General features: G+C 32.7%; 1 protein-coding gene across 1 annotated transcript in view; it reads right to left on the reverse strand.

Moving 5' to 3' along the window:
* The window catches only part of LOC127175472 (adhesion G protein-coupled receptor A3), a 196,255-nt gene that overhangs the window by 127,540 nt on the left and 55,773 nt on the right, over positions 1-12,942 (reverse strand). Inside the window, exon 7 of the mRNA XM_051126554.1 lies at positions 7,806-8,019. Coding sequence (XP_050982511.1) covers positions 7,806-8,019 — 214 coding nt within the window. The remainder of the gene's footprint in view (positions 1-7,805; positions 8,020-12,942) is intronic.

Below are 12,942 nucleotides of genomic sequence, written 5' to 3' on the forward strand. Positions count from 1 at the left end.
TGCAATTTTATTGGAATAGGTATGCGATAACAAGCAGATTCATATTTTGAAACTTGTCAATCCTCAGGTCAAAAACACAAATGTCTAACCTGTGACCGCAATCTGCTCTTAAATCAAACAATTAGTGCTACGGAAAGATCTGTGTGTAGTTTTCTCAGACGTATGTCATTCACACTGACGGTTTAATAGTGGTGTAGAGCAGAACATAATGAAGGCTGTATATTTTTACTATAGTACAGCCTCCTGCGGGATCTACCGCACTAACTCACTCCATCAGCTCTGTGTGTGTGTGTGTTTTGGTTGGCCGGTGGAGTCAGACGGGGCCGTTCCCATCTCTCTCTCTCAGTCTCTCTGGCCAGAGGATCTCCACGCTGCCAAGAGCAACATTACCGTATAGGTTCCACTCGTAAAGTAGAGCAGCACCGTTTGTGTGTACAGGGAGAGAGCGACGATAATTGAGGGGCCTAATCAGAACGAGAATGTCAAGAAATCCATCACGAGCCTGCAGGAACGGCTCTTGGAATGAACAATGGAAAAAAGAGAGGAGGAACGAGAGTCGGAGCGCATGACAACCGGTCCTGAGTGTCCTCATATTCACCTGACACACTGCGACAGCTGTCAATCAAACACATCACATGCACTGTCAAAAATAAAAAACACAATTTGTTGAGTCAGCTTAAAATAATTTGTTATCCTGCTGCCTTAAAATTTTAAGTTTAGTCAACTAAAATAAGTTTAGTCAACTTGAAATGTTAAGTTGTACAACTTAGATATTTGTGTTTGCTAAACTTAACAGATGGGTAAGTAACCCAGCTACCTTAAAATTTTAAGTTGATTCAACTCAAATATCTAAGTTGTCACCTAGTATAATTTAACATTTCAAGTTGAATAAACTTTTTTTGAGTTGACTGAACTTCAAATTTTAAGGCAGCCAGGTTACAAATTATTTTAAGTTGACTCAACAAACAGTTTTTTACAGTGTGAGCAAACAGAGCAAACATTTTCATACACTTTAAGAACTGCTTTACATATTTTTCTACACATTTTGCTTAATATCTAGAGTGATACTGATTAGGAGTCGACTGATATGTGTTTTTCAGGGCCGATGCCAATACCGATTGTTACAGATCAAGTAGACCGATAACCGATATTTTGAACCAATATATATGTCTAGTGTAAAAATTAAAATTAATGTCAAAATTAAGAATAAGAAGGGCTCTTCCCTGGTGTTAATTGAGTGTAGAACTCCCACACTGCACTTCTTTCTCTTGTCTACCTCTGTGCATCCATCTACAATAAGGGTAATATAAAGAGAGAGTTAAAAGTGGGGCCACTGCATCCCTGCTGACTGTGTGCTTCATGATTAAGCCTATGAATACTGTACTACAGCTAAACAGCTTGGGGACATCATAGCTCCATTGTTGAAGTTGTTAAGAAGACCACTTTTTTCATTAAACTATAACAATAATAGCCTATTATAGGCACACTTAGTTCAATAGTCTGTTGAAATTTATACATTTTGTCATCATTTTGTGCCTATGTGACACTAGAAATTTCAGTTTTAATTTAGAGAACAGTGCAAATGTGTAAAAATATGTTTATGTATGACTGACAAATATGAATCCCATTCACTTATTATTAGTTGATGTTAAAATTGTGTAATGCAAATGCATGGAAATTTAACTGTATTTCAAATGCATAAATCTCATATTTAGGCCTAAACATTGTTTGACCCATATGCAACTGTAATATTTATACATATATAAAATTTCCATGTAGAAAATACACATATTCCATGCATATATGTTCATATATATATATATATATATACATATGTGTCAATTTCTAATATGTTTCATATACGCTTTCATTTCATATGACAAGATATTTATACAAGATCTACATGGAAAATATGTAATTTGATATGTATTTTGTAATAAAAAATATGTATTTAATAATCTAAATATGAGATTTACGCATTTGAAATACATTTAAATTTCCATGCATTTGGATTACACAATTTTAACATATCTAATAATAACTGAATGTGGATGCATATTTATCAGTCATACATAAATGAAACAGGTCAGATTTCTGTAACAGTACCAATAATCCAAATGTGTTTTAATGTTGTGACAAATACGTTGTGAATGCATCATGTTCAGTTATTATATGTTTATGTTAAAATTGTGTAATCCAAATGCACAGGAATTTAAATGTATTTCAAATGCATAAATCTCATATTTAGGCCTAAACTTTGTTTGACCCAAATGCAAATGTAATATTTATACATATATAAAAATTCCATGTAGAAAATGCATATATTTTCTACACGGAAATTGTATATATGTATAAATATTTGTATTTGCATTTGGGTCAAACAATGTTTAGGTCTAAATATGAGATTTATGTATTTGAATTGCATATAAATTTCAATGCATTTGGATTAGAGACTTTTAACATGAACTATTAAACTGAATGTGATGCATATTTGTCAGTCATACATTAATACAGGTCAGATTTCTGTAAAAGTACTAATAAACGGAATGAGTTTTAAATACACAATAACTATTCTCATCAATAAATCCAGTTTGTTTGAATCTCATGGATTTTAATTAACTGCATATTGCTTGTTCTACATATAGCCATATTTTAACCATGTTCACGCTTCTTAATGTATTTATGTTTTCACAATGAACAGATTAATGCAGATTTAAAGCAATGTTAATAAGTGCATTTTAAAAATGTGATTCTTTAAATAAAATCAAATAGATGCAAATATTTAATATAAACTATGCCATGACTTTTTGAGTGCAGAAATGTAATTTTATTTATGTCAAACTGACAAATATGCATTACATTTACATTTAAACATTTAGCAGATGTGTTTATCCAAAGACATAAACATTAAGTTTATTAACCCTTTAAAGTAATAGATTAATATATGTCAAAAGTGCAACTTAAAAAATTCTACATCATAACATGAGTTCTGTCCTTTGTCACAAAAGACGTTCTTCGTCACCTTTTTCCCTATCACTCTTTGGAAATCATAAGAAATTATATATCAGCTCAAAACTTAAAATCTCAAAATTCATCCTTTGAAAGGCATTTTAAAATCAGACATTGTATTACTACGGAAAATGTAAATTAAAATTATATTACAAAATGTTTTCATTCATGAATTATAGAAATTTAAGTCTGGATAGTGCATTTTTATGTCTGTGTTCAAAAACGGGAGTGACAATTAAAAGATTAAATAAGACTTAAACATTAAGTTTATTAGTTTGTTTTATGTTTAAACAGTACAATCCAAATGCAATTTAAATGCATAAATCTTTTTTTTTTTTTTTTTTTTTTCTGTGATTTGAATTTTGACACTGAATACCTCTAGAAAACATTACATTTGGACCACAAGACCACTCATAAGGGTACATTTTTTGAAACAAAAAAAGCGACTGCCTTTATTCACTTAAACAATTCATTTTGAAATGTAATGAAAAAAGTGACTGCCTTTATGAATGAGTCATTGATTCATTCACTCAACCCATTCACTTAAATACACTGACAGGGTTGCCATGTCCACGGTTTTTGAAACAAACAAATTTGAAAATCTGGAATCTGAGGGTGCAAAAAAATCTAAATATTGAGAAAAATCTCCTTTAAAGTTGCACAAATGAAGTTCTTAGCAATGCATATTACTAATCAAATATTACATTTTGATATATTTACAGTAGGAAATTTACAAAATATCTTCATGGAACATGATCTTTACTTAATATCCTAATGATTTTTGGCATAAAAATCAATAATTTTGACCCATACAATGTATTTTTGGCTATTGCTACAAATACACCCATGATACTTATGACTGGTTTTGTGGTCCAGGGTCACATATACTGTACATACTGTACACCCTTACTGCATTAACACATTAAAAATATTCCTCCATTGCTCCATTTTCGGTTTTCATTTTGCTAACTAAAAGGCATTCAGCTGTACCTTTAATTTGACTGTTAATTTTAGCGAAGGAAATGAAAAATGCAAATTAAATTACTAAATTTGAATTTTTTAAATTTTGGACCAGATGTTGCACAAACAGCTATGGGAAATATAAAATCAAATACACAAATTGTACATATCACACTGGCATTTTGCATATTGCTTTTGAAATGTAATGCATCCATAATACCATATACCACGAGAGTAATTCTAGCTAAAATGATTTTATATCCAGTGAGGCTCTTAAACCCAGCATTAGACTAGATGTACGGTAGTGTTTAACTAATCTATCTGCTTCACCTCACTTTCTAATCAAACTTCAGAAACGACTCGCTCAGCTAGTCCTGAGATTATGAGTGAAATCCGAGAGGGAATTTAGCGAGAAGAGAACGAGGCCGGACTACAGAGAAGATGATTCATATGACGGCTGAATGAGTCAGTGTCTCCTCTGCATACTAATAATCGCACCAGTTTACTAACGAAGGGAAATTAGCGCTGGTGCGAAGTTGAGGAAACACCAAGCGCTCCGGCCTGTGCAGAAAACTGCTTGTTGACACTGGGAAACATATTTCTGTCGACACTTCATCAATATTTATGCTCAGACGTTACTGCGTGGTGAGAGCTAGTTGAAGTAATTAACTGCCACATGGTTCACTTTCACACAAACTGACTCACTCAGTAACTCTGTGTTTGTGTGTGTGTGTGTGAGATGGGAAATGGAGAGAGCCGGAGGAAGAGGCACGGTGGTCTGTGAAGTGCTTGGGAGTCGGCATGTGGCGCATTATCGCCCTAATTACCATGCAGCATATGTTTCATTAAATGCGCTAAACCTGCCGAACTCTTAGGCGACTGTTCGCACACGCCTGCCAAACCTCTGCAGGGACGCGTGGAGCCGCTGGAACCCGGCCAGCGCAATTCACTCATGTCCTTTCAGATCACTATCAAGGGCACTGATCACAAAAGGTAATGTGTGTGTGCCCCATTTTTAGATTTTTGTTATTTCATTTGAAAAGGTTATTGCTGAAATCATATTTTTCCACTTCATGCCTAAAGTACCAGACCGTAACGTCATAGAAGCACATTTCCAATAGCTGATTCTTAACTATTACTGTACCTACAATAGAGTACAGGACTCTTTGCACTCCAGACAGGAAGAGAACACCTGGCAACCGCACATACACCCTAGCATATACCGAAAAACACCCTAATAGCCACATAGAAACATTAAAAATTAGTGCTCAATCAACATTTCTTCACCAGATGATCGATATAACAATATAACAATATTATATGTGACCCTGGATCACAAAACATAAGGGTCAATTTTACAAAATTGAGATTTATACATCACCTGAAAGCTGAATAAATAACCTTTCCATTGTATGGTTTGTTATACTTGGTCGAGATACAACTATTTGAAAATCTGGAATCTGAGGGTGCAAAAAATCTAAATATTGAGAAAATCACCTTTAAAGTTGCCCAAGGAAAGTTCTTAACAATGTATATTGCTAATCAAAAATAAGGTTTTTATATATTCACAGTAGGAATTTTACAAAATACCTTCATGGAACCTGATCTTTACTTAATTTCCTAATGATTTTGTCATAAAAGAAAAATCAAGAATTTTGACCCATACAATGTCTTTTTGGCTATTGCTACAAATATACCCCAGCGACTTAAGACTGGTTTTGTGGTCCAGGGTCACATATGATCACAAAGTGATGCATTTAAAAGTAAATGGCCAAACGGATGTTTATAAAAGTTCACACTGATGCTGCGGATGAAATATCACATGGATAACATGAAAAAAAAATATCAGGTTGAATTTTGACTATTTTGAACTCAAACCCCTAAACCTCGAGACAACCACATTCAACATGTTTGTAGGTTTTTTTTAAACACTTTTTTATTTGTTTGTAGCTTGAATCGATTGCACAATGGATTATGGGCAATATTAAAGAAAAAGTTCACTTCCAAAACAAAGATTCACATATAATGTAGTCACCCCCTTGCCATCTAAGATGTTCATGTCTTTCTTTCTTCAGCTGTAAAGAAATTGTTTTTTGAGGAAAATATTTCAGGATTTTTCTACATATAATGGACTGATATGGTGCCCTGATTATTAACTTCCAAAATGTAGTTTAAATGCGGCTTCAAACGATCACAAATGCGGTTGTAAATGATCCCAGCCGAGGAAGAAGGGTCTTATCTAGCAAAACGATTGGTTATTTTCATTTTAAAAAATACAGTTTAAATACTTTTTAATGCCAAACGCTCGTCTTGTCTTTTCTCCCTGAACTCTGTGTATTCTGGCTCAAGACAGTGTATGTATAAAAACTCCAATCGTATTTTCTCCCTCAACTTCAAAAATCATTTCAAAATCATCCTACATCACTGCAGAAGAACAGACACAGTGTTTGCACAGTGAACATGCAAAGATCAAACACCCTTAACAAAAAAGGTAAAACAGTGATATAGGACGATTTTGAAGTTGAGGGAGAACATGAGATGGGAGTTTTTCGACATACACTAACTGACATGAACCAGAACAAAAACACTGAGTTCAGGCAGAAGACGAGTGTTTGACATTAAAAAGTATATAAATTGTCCCTTCTTCCTCAGCTGGTTTACAACCGCATTTGGGATCGTTTGAAGCTGCATTTAAACTGCATTTTGGAAGTTCAAAATCGGGGCACCATATCAGTCCATTATATGGAGAAAAATCCTGAAATGTTTTCCTCAAAAAACATAATTTCTTTACGACTGAAGAAAGAAAGACATGAATATCTTGGATGACAAGGGACTGAGTAAATTATCTGTGCATCTTTGTTCTGGAAATGGACTTTAAGTCAAGTCTAAGTTGCCTTTATTTATTGATACAGCGCTTTTTACAATATAGATTATGTCAAAGCTGCCTTACACTTTATAACAGGAAAACGTGTTGATAATGAGGACAATAGTAAACACCCAGTCTTCATTTTATTATGAAGTCATTGATTCATTCACTTAAACGATTAATTCTGAAATGGAACGAAGAAAGCGACTGCCTTTATGAATGAGTCATTGATTGATTCACTCAACCCATTCACCTTAGGACACTGACAGGGTTGCCATGTCCATGGTTCTCTTTAGACATTTTAAAAATGTGTAAAAATATATACATGTGACCCTGGACCACAAAACCAGTCATATAGGTCAGTTTTTTGAAATTGAGATTTATACATCATTTGAAAGCTTTCCATTGATGTATGGAACTATTTCAACTATTTGAAAATCTGGAATCCGAGGGTGCAAAAAAAGTCAAAATATTGAGAAAATCTCCTTTAAAGTTGCCCAAATGAAGTTCTTAGCAAAGCATATTACTAATTAAAAATTAAGTCTTGATATATTTAAGGTAAGAAATGTACAAAATATCTTCATGGAACATGAACTTTATCCAAAGACATAAACATTAAGTTTATTAGTTTGTTTTATGTTTAAACAGTATAATCCAAATGCATGGAAAATGTACAAAATTTACATTCACTCAACCTATTTATTCCCAAACAGACCGAAGAAAGCATGATTCGCTCAACCGATTCATTCGGCGACACTTCCATGTCCATAGGTTTCCCGTGTAATTGAGCTATGTTTACACTGCTGCCGAACACTTGGGTTGATTTTGTTACGCAGATCTGGCAACCCAATTCAGAACACCACTACAGTTTGTCGCGTTATGGTTTGTTTGAAACTATTTCCGCCATTGGAGCAAAAATAGAGCCACCAGAGTGGCAAAACTGTGTGTAAAATGTACTGGTCAATCTCACCTGGTAATGAGGCAGCAGTCGTGAATGATGCTGTCCTCCACGTACAGTCCTCTGTCCTCCAGCGTGTGTATGGGACGATGCTCATGGCTCCAGGACAGTCTGACGGAAGGGTCGAGGTACGAGGCGGCGCACTGCAGCGGCAAACGGTCCCCGCGGAACACCAGCTGCCGCTGGGTCGGGATGAGCTGCAGGACGGGGAGCTCCAGCGGGCCGTCTGAAACATGAACACAACCATGGAGAACACATAGTGCAAAATCAGTGGACATGATATTCTGAAAGGTGTGACATAATAAACTCCAGCAGAAATTATTTTTAACTGATTTTTTTTCTATAATAATTAAACTCAAATGAAATGCAATATCTGTATATTTATGGAAAAGGATTAGGCCCAAGCAATAATAAAAAAAAAAAATTGATATGTGATGAGAAATTGAAGCAAAAGTCAAGTTCGAACTCTAGTCGATCTCATGTGTTACACGTATGTGCACTTCTCTCCAACCTACACCACTGCTGTTAGACTGTTCAATGAGATGAAATGAATGTGACAAGTCTATTGATTCTCAAAATGTAACAAGTTTTTTCATGAAACACAGCAACTTTTTTTTTCATAATTTAATGAGTTTATTCTCAACATTTTATTTAGACATTTATCTCGAAATTCACAAGTGTATTTATTCTCTATATGTAATGAGTTTATTCTTAACATTTTATCTCGTCATCTTTTCTCATAATTTAGTGAGTTTATTTTTTGAAATTCACAAGTGTATTTATTCTCAAAATTTAAGGATTTTTTTCTTTAAACAACTATTTTTTCTTGTAATTTAATGAGTTTATTCTCAACATTTTATTTCGGCAATTTTCTCAAAATTCACGAGTGTATTTATTCTTAAAATTGAATAATTTTTTTCTCGAAAAACAACTTTTTTCTTGTAATTTAATGAGTTTATTTTCAACATTCTTTGTACATTTTTTTGAAATTTAACATGTTTTTTTCTTGAAATCTAACAACTTTTTTTCTCATTATTTAATGAGTTTATTCTTAACATTGTACTTTTTTTTCTCAAAATGTAACAATTTTTTTTCTTAAAATCTAACGACTTTTTTCTCATAGTTTAATACGTTTACTCTTAACATTTTATCTCGTCTTTTTTCCTCAAGATTTAACAAGTTTTTTTCTTGAAATCTAACGACTTTTTTCTTGTAATTTAATGAGTTTAATCTCAACGTATTTCGATTTTTTTCTCGAAATTCACAAGTGTATTTATTCTTGTAATTTAATGAGTTTAATCTCAACATTTATTTAGATTTTTTTCTCGAATTTTAACGTTTTTTTCTTGAAATCTAATGACTTTTTTCTCATAATTTAACAAGTTTATTCTTAACATTTTATCAACTTTTTTTATTAATATTTAATAAGTTTTTTTCTTGAAATAGAACAACTTTTTTCTTGTAATTTAATGAGTTTATTCTCAATTTCTATTTTGTTTTGTCTTTTCGAAACAAAACGACTTATTGTCTAAATTTAATGAGTTTAATCTCAACATTTATTTAGATTTTTTTTCTCGAAATCTAACTACTCTTTTCTCATAGTTTAATGAGTTTATTCTTAACATTTTATCTCAACTTTTTTTTTTCTTGAAACATAACAGCTTTATTCTCAGAATTTAATGAGTTTAATCTCAACATTTTATTTCAACAATTTTCCCGAAATTTAACAAGTTTAATATCTTATTATAATGAGTTTAATCTAAAGATGGTTTTATTTTTTATTATTGCTTGGCCATAATCCTCTTCTGTAGTATATTTGATACATTTTGTAACGAAAAAAAGTAAAATATTATTATTATTATTATTATAGAACCATAGATACACTTTCCACACGCATTCAGTTGATTTTAAAATAGTCAAAAAACAATTAACATGCTTTGAACAAATAAACAACAAAAATAAAAGGAAAAGAAAGGAAAAGAAAAAACTAAAAAGTAAACAAAAACTGGTATGAGATCATCATATAACTCAAAAGCTTCACTCAGAGACCTAGTGCATTTCAGTCACATGTGAGATATGTGTCTATAAAGTTTGTGATTGTGTTTGGTCTTCGTGCCTCGGGCGTTTTGTGTCCCGCAGGTTTTTCTCGGACACTGGATCTATTACAGCATCTCCTCAGACGGCGAGCGCTCTCTGATCAGATTAAACGCTGTAACGACCGACCGACCCGCTCCGCAACCAACTTTATAATGATCGTCTCTGATTGCCGGACTCGCATTCACACGCCGCTGCCTCCTGTTAAACTCATGACTCAACCCGATTAACACAGACAGGCGGTCAGATGGACGTGTCTCAAACGTCAATTAGATGCTGTTTTTCTCCAGATATCTTGTAAGACACAGTCTGGCTCATTTCCTGATTTTTATGTCAAGCAAAGTGAGCGAAATGAGCGTCAAATTTAATTTAGTGTGTGGGTTTGCTTACGGGTAATTCAGACTTTGAAGAAGTTACTTAGATCGGAAATTACATTTTTCTCCATCATTCATCAGTGCACATTTACTGCATTAAAAAATCTGAAAAAAAATTTTTCAACAGTAAAATGAAAAGAAAATAATTACTTTATTTATTTATTTATTTATTTATTGAGATTAAAAAAAAATGTTTTCAACAGTTTTTATTTTTAATTTAATGTTATTTCTATATTATTTGGAGGAGATGTATGCAGTATATGCAGCATTTTAACATAATAAATATGACAAAAGCATATGAAAAATTACTAAACCTAAAGTTAAAATAAAACTGAAAAGGAAAATGAAATATAAAAAATAATAACTAGTAAGTACAAATAAAAACTAAAATAAAAAAAAAAAAAATTTTGCATACAGCTTTACTGAGCTCATAATGAGATTAAAAAAAATGTTTTCAACAGTAAAATGAAAATAAATAATTACTTTTGCCTTTCTTTTTTCTGTTTATTTTATTTTAATTTATTTATTATACATATATACAATTTGTATATGCAGCTTTTTAACATCATAAATATGAAAAAAGCGCACAAAATGACCAAACCTAAAATTAAAATGAAAGTTGAAAAGGACAATTAAATAAAAAAAATAACTAATAAGTACAAATAAAAACTAAAATGGAAAAAAAAAAAGAATTTCTTTTGCATGCCGCTTTAAAGAGCTTATACTGAGATCCAAAAATATATATGTTTTCAACAGTAAAATAAGAGTGAATAATGCTTTTATTTTTATGATTATTTAATTTAATTTATTTAAAAAATATATTTCTGGATTCTGTATAAACAAGGCCGGTCTTTTTTTTTCTTTTTTTTTTCCCATTTCAGTGGAAATGCATGAAATATGTGCAGCATTTTAACATAACAAAAAGAACAAATGCACATAACAAAATTACCAAAATTAAAATAAAAACCAAAAGATAAAATAAAATAAAAAATACAAATGAATATAAAAAAATGAAATAAATACATTGCTTTTATATTATTATTATTAATATTATTATTATTATTTAATTTAACTTACACAAAATAACCTTTTTGCATTTTATATAAACAAAGGTACTATATATTTTTTTTCCACTCCAGAGGTGATGTGTGCAGTTTTCACAGCTCTTCAACCAAAGTGTTCTTCTGCACATCTTTCATACCTTCTTCAGATGTTCTCCATCAAATATAATCACATGTGGACGGTTCAGGCCCCAGATCGGCCCACACGGCTCCTCCAAACCGCAGACACACCAACAGAGGCTCTGAGCCAAACTAAATGAACCGGTCGGCCCCGGGGCCGCATATATCATTACAGCGGCGCTCCGGAGAGACGCACGATAAGAGACGACAGACGAGCTGCGGATCCCATCGGATGAGCTCCTGATCCGGGCCGAGGGACGCCGTCGGACCCTCACACGAGCCGCGGCGCTAATAAAGAAACTCGTGTGTCGTTACGACCGGCGGAGCACACTGATCACCGTATGTAATGATGCTTTTTCAAACACACTGCCAGTGTAAGTTGTTTCAGATTATACTTCACACACAGTTCATCCAAACACACAGACAGGCCGGAATGACTCCCAAACGTCATTAAACGGAGCCTCAGGGCGGCATATGCGACGGAGGAGTGAGTTTAAATGAGCTACTGAAGTTAAAGCTGTGAAAATAACCACTGTAATACTGTAAAACATCATTCAGCTGAGCCACAAATCACTAACACACTCTACAGTCTGACAACTCACCTCTGTATTACACACACAAACCACACACGCACTTTATAGCATTATGAGTTCTTCAAATTAAGCAATAAGCCATATGAGATATAGAAATAGTTAAGTTAGTTAAGAGCACTTCAGAGGTGCCAATGCACTGAACGCAACGCGCAAAACAGAAGCTACAGCAATATGACAAAAAACAAAACATCTGTGTTTTTCGAGAAATATGTACAGCTAATGTACAGTTGGCTATATATTTTACAATGAGTGCACAAGGATCTAAAACAAACCAAAAACTGTTTTCTAACATCACATTTTTTCCATTCATCAGTGCTTATTATGAATTAAATTGGAATAGAAAATGTGGGTGTGTTTGTGCAATATATATATATTTTTTATTATAAAAATGCAAAAAGTGAAAAAAAAAAAAAGTTTGGAACAGTAAACTTAAAATAATAATTTTTATTTAATTTATTAAAAAACAATCTTTCTGCATTCTATGTAAACAACGCTGCTCTACTAACATTTATTTTCACTTTAGAGGACATAATTCCTGTGGTGAATCTGAGTGAATTGCATGCTAAAAAATGAACAAAACACATGCAAATAATTTGTCATCATGTAAAAATGTGGAAAAAATAAAGGCTAAATTAAAAAAAAAAAAAAGTATATAAACAATGCTGCTCCACTAACATTAATTTTCACTTCAGAGGAGATGCATGCAGTATTCGCAGCACTTTAACTGGGAAAAATGTGAGCATGTTTATGCAATACGTGTGCAATACATGTCATAATTCCTATAGTGAATCTGAGTGAACTGCATGCTAAAAAATGCACACAAGACATGCAAATAATATGCTGTCATATATTTGTAAAAGTGCTGAAATGTGGAAAAATAAAGGGTTGCAAAGGCAAAATTAAAAAA

Source organism: Labeo rohita, chromosome 13 (genome assembly GCF_022985175.1).
Source record: "Labeo rohita strain BAU-BD-2019 chromosome 13, IGBB_LRoh.1.0, whole genome shotgun sequence".
NCBI classification, from domain to species: domain Eukaryota; kingdom Metazoa; phylum Chordata; class Actinopteri; order Cypriniformes; family Cyprinidae; genus Labeo; species Labeo rohita.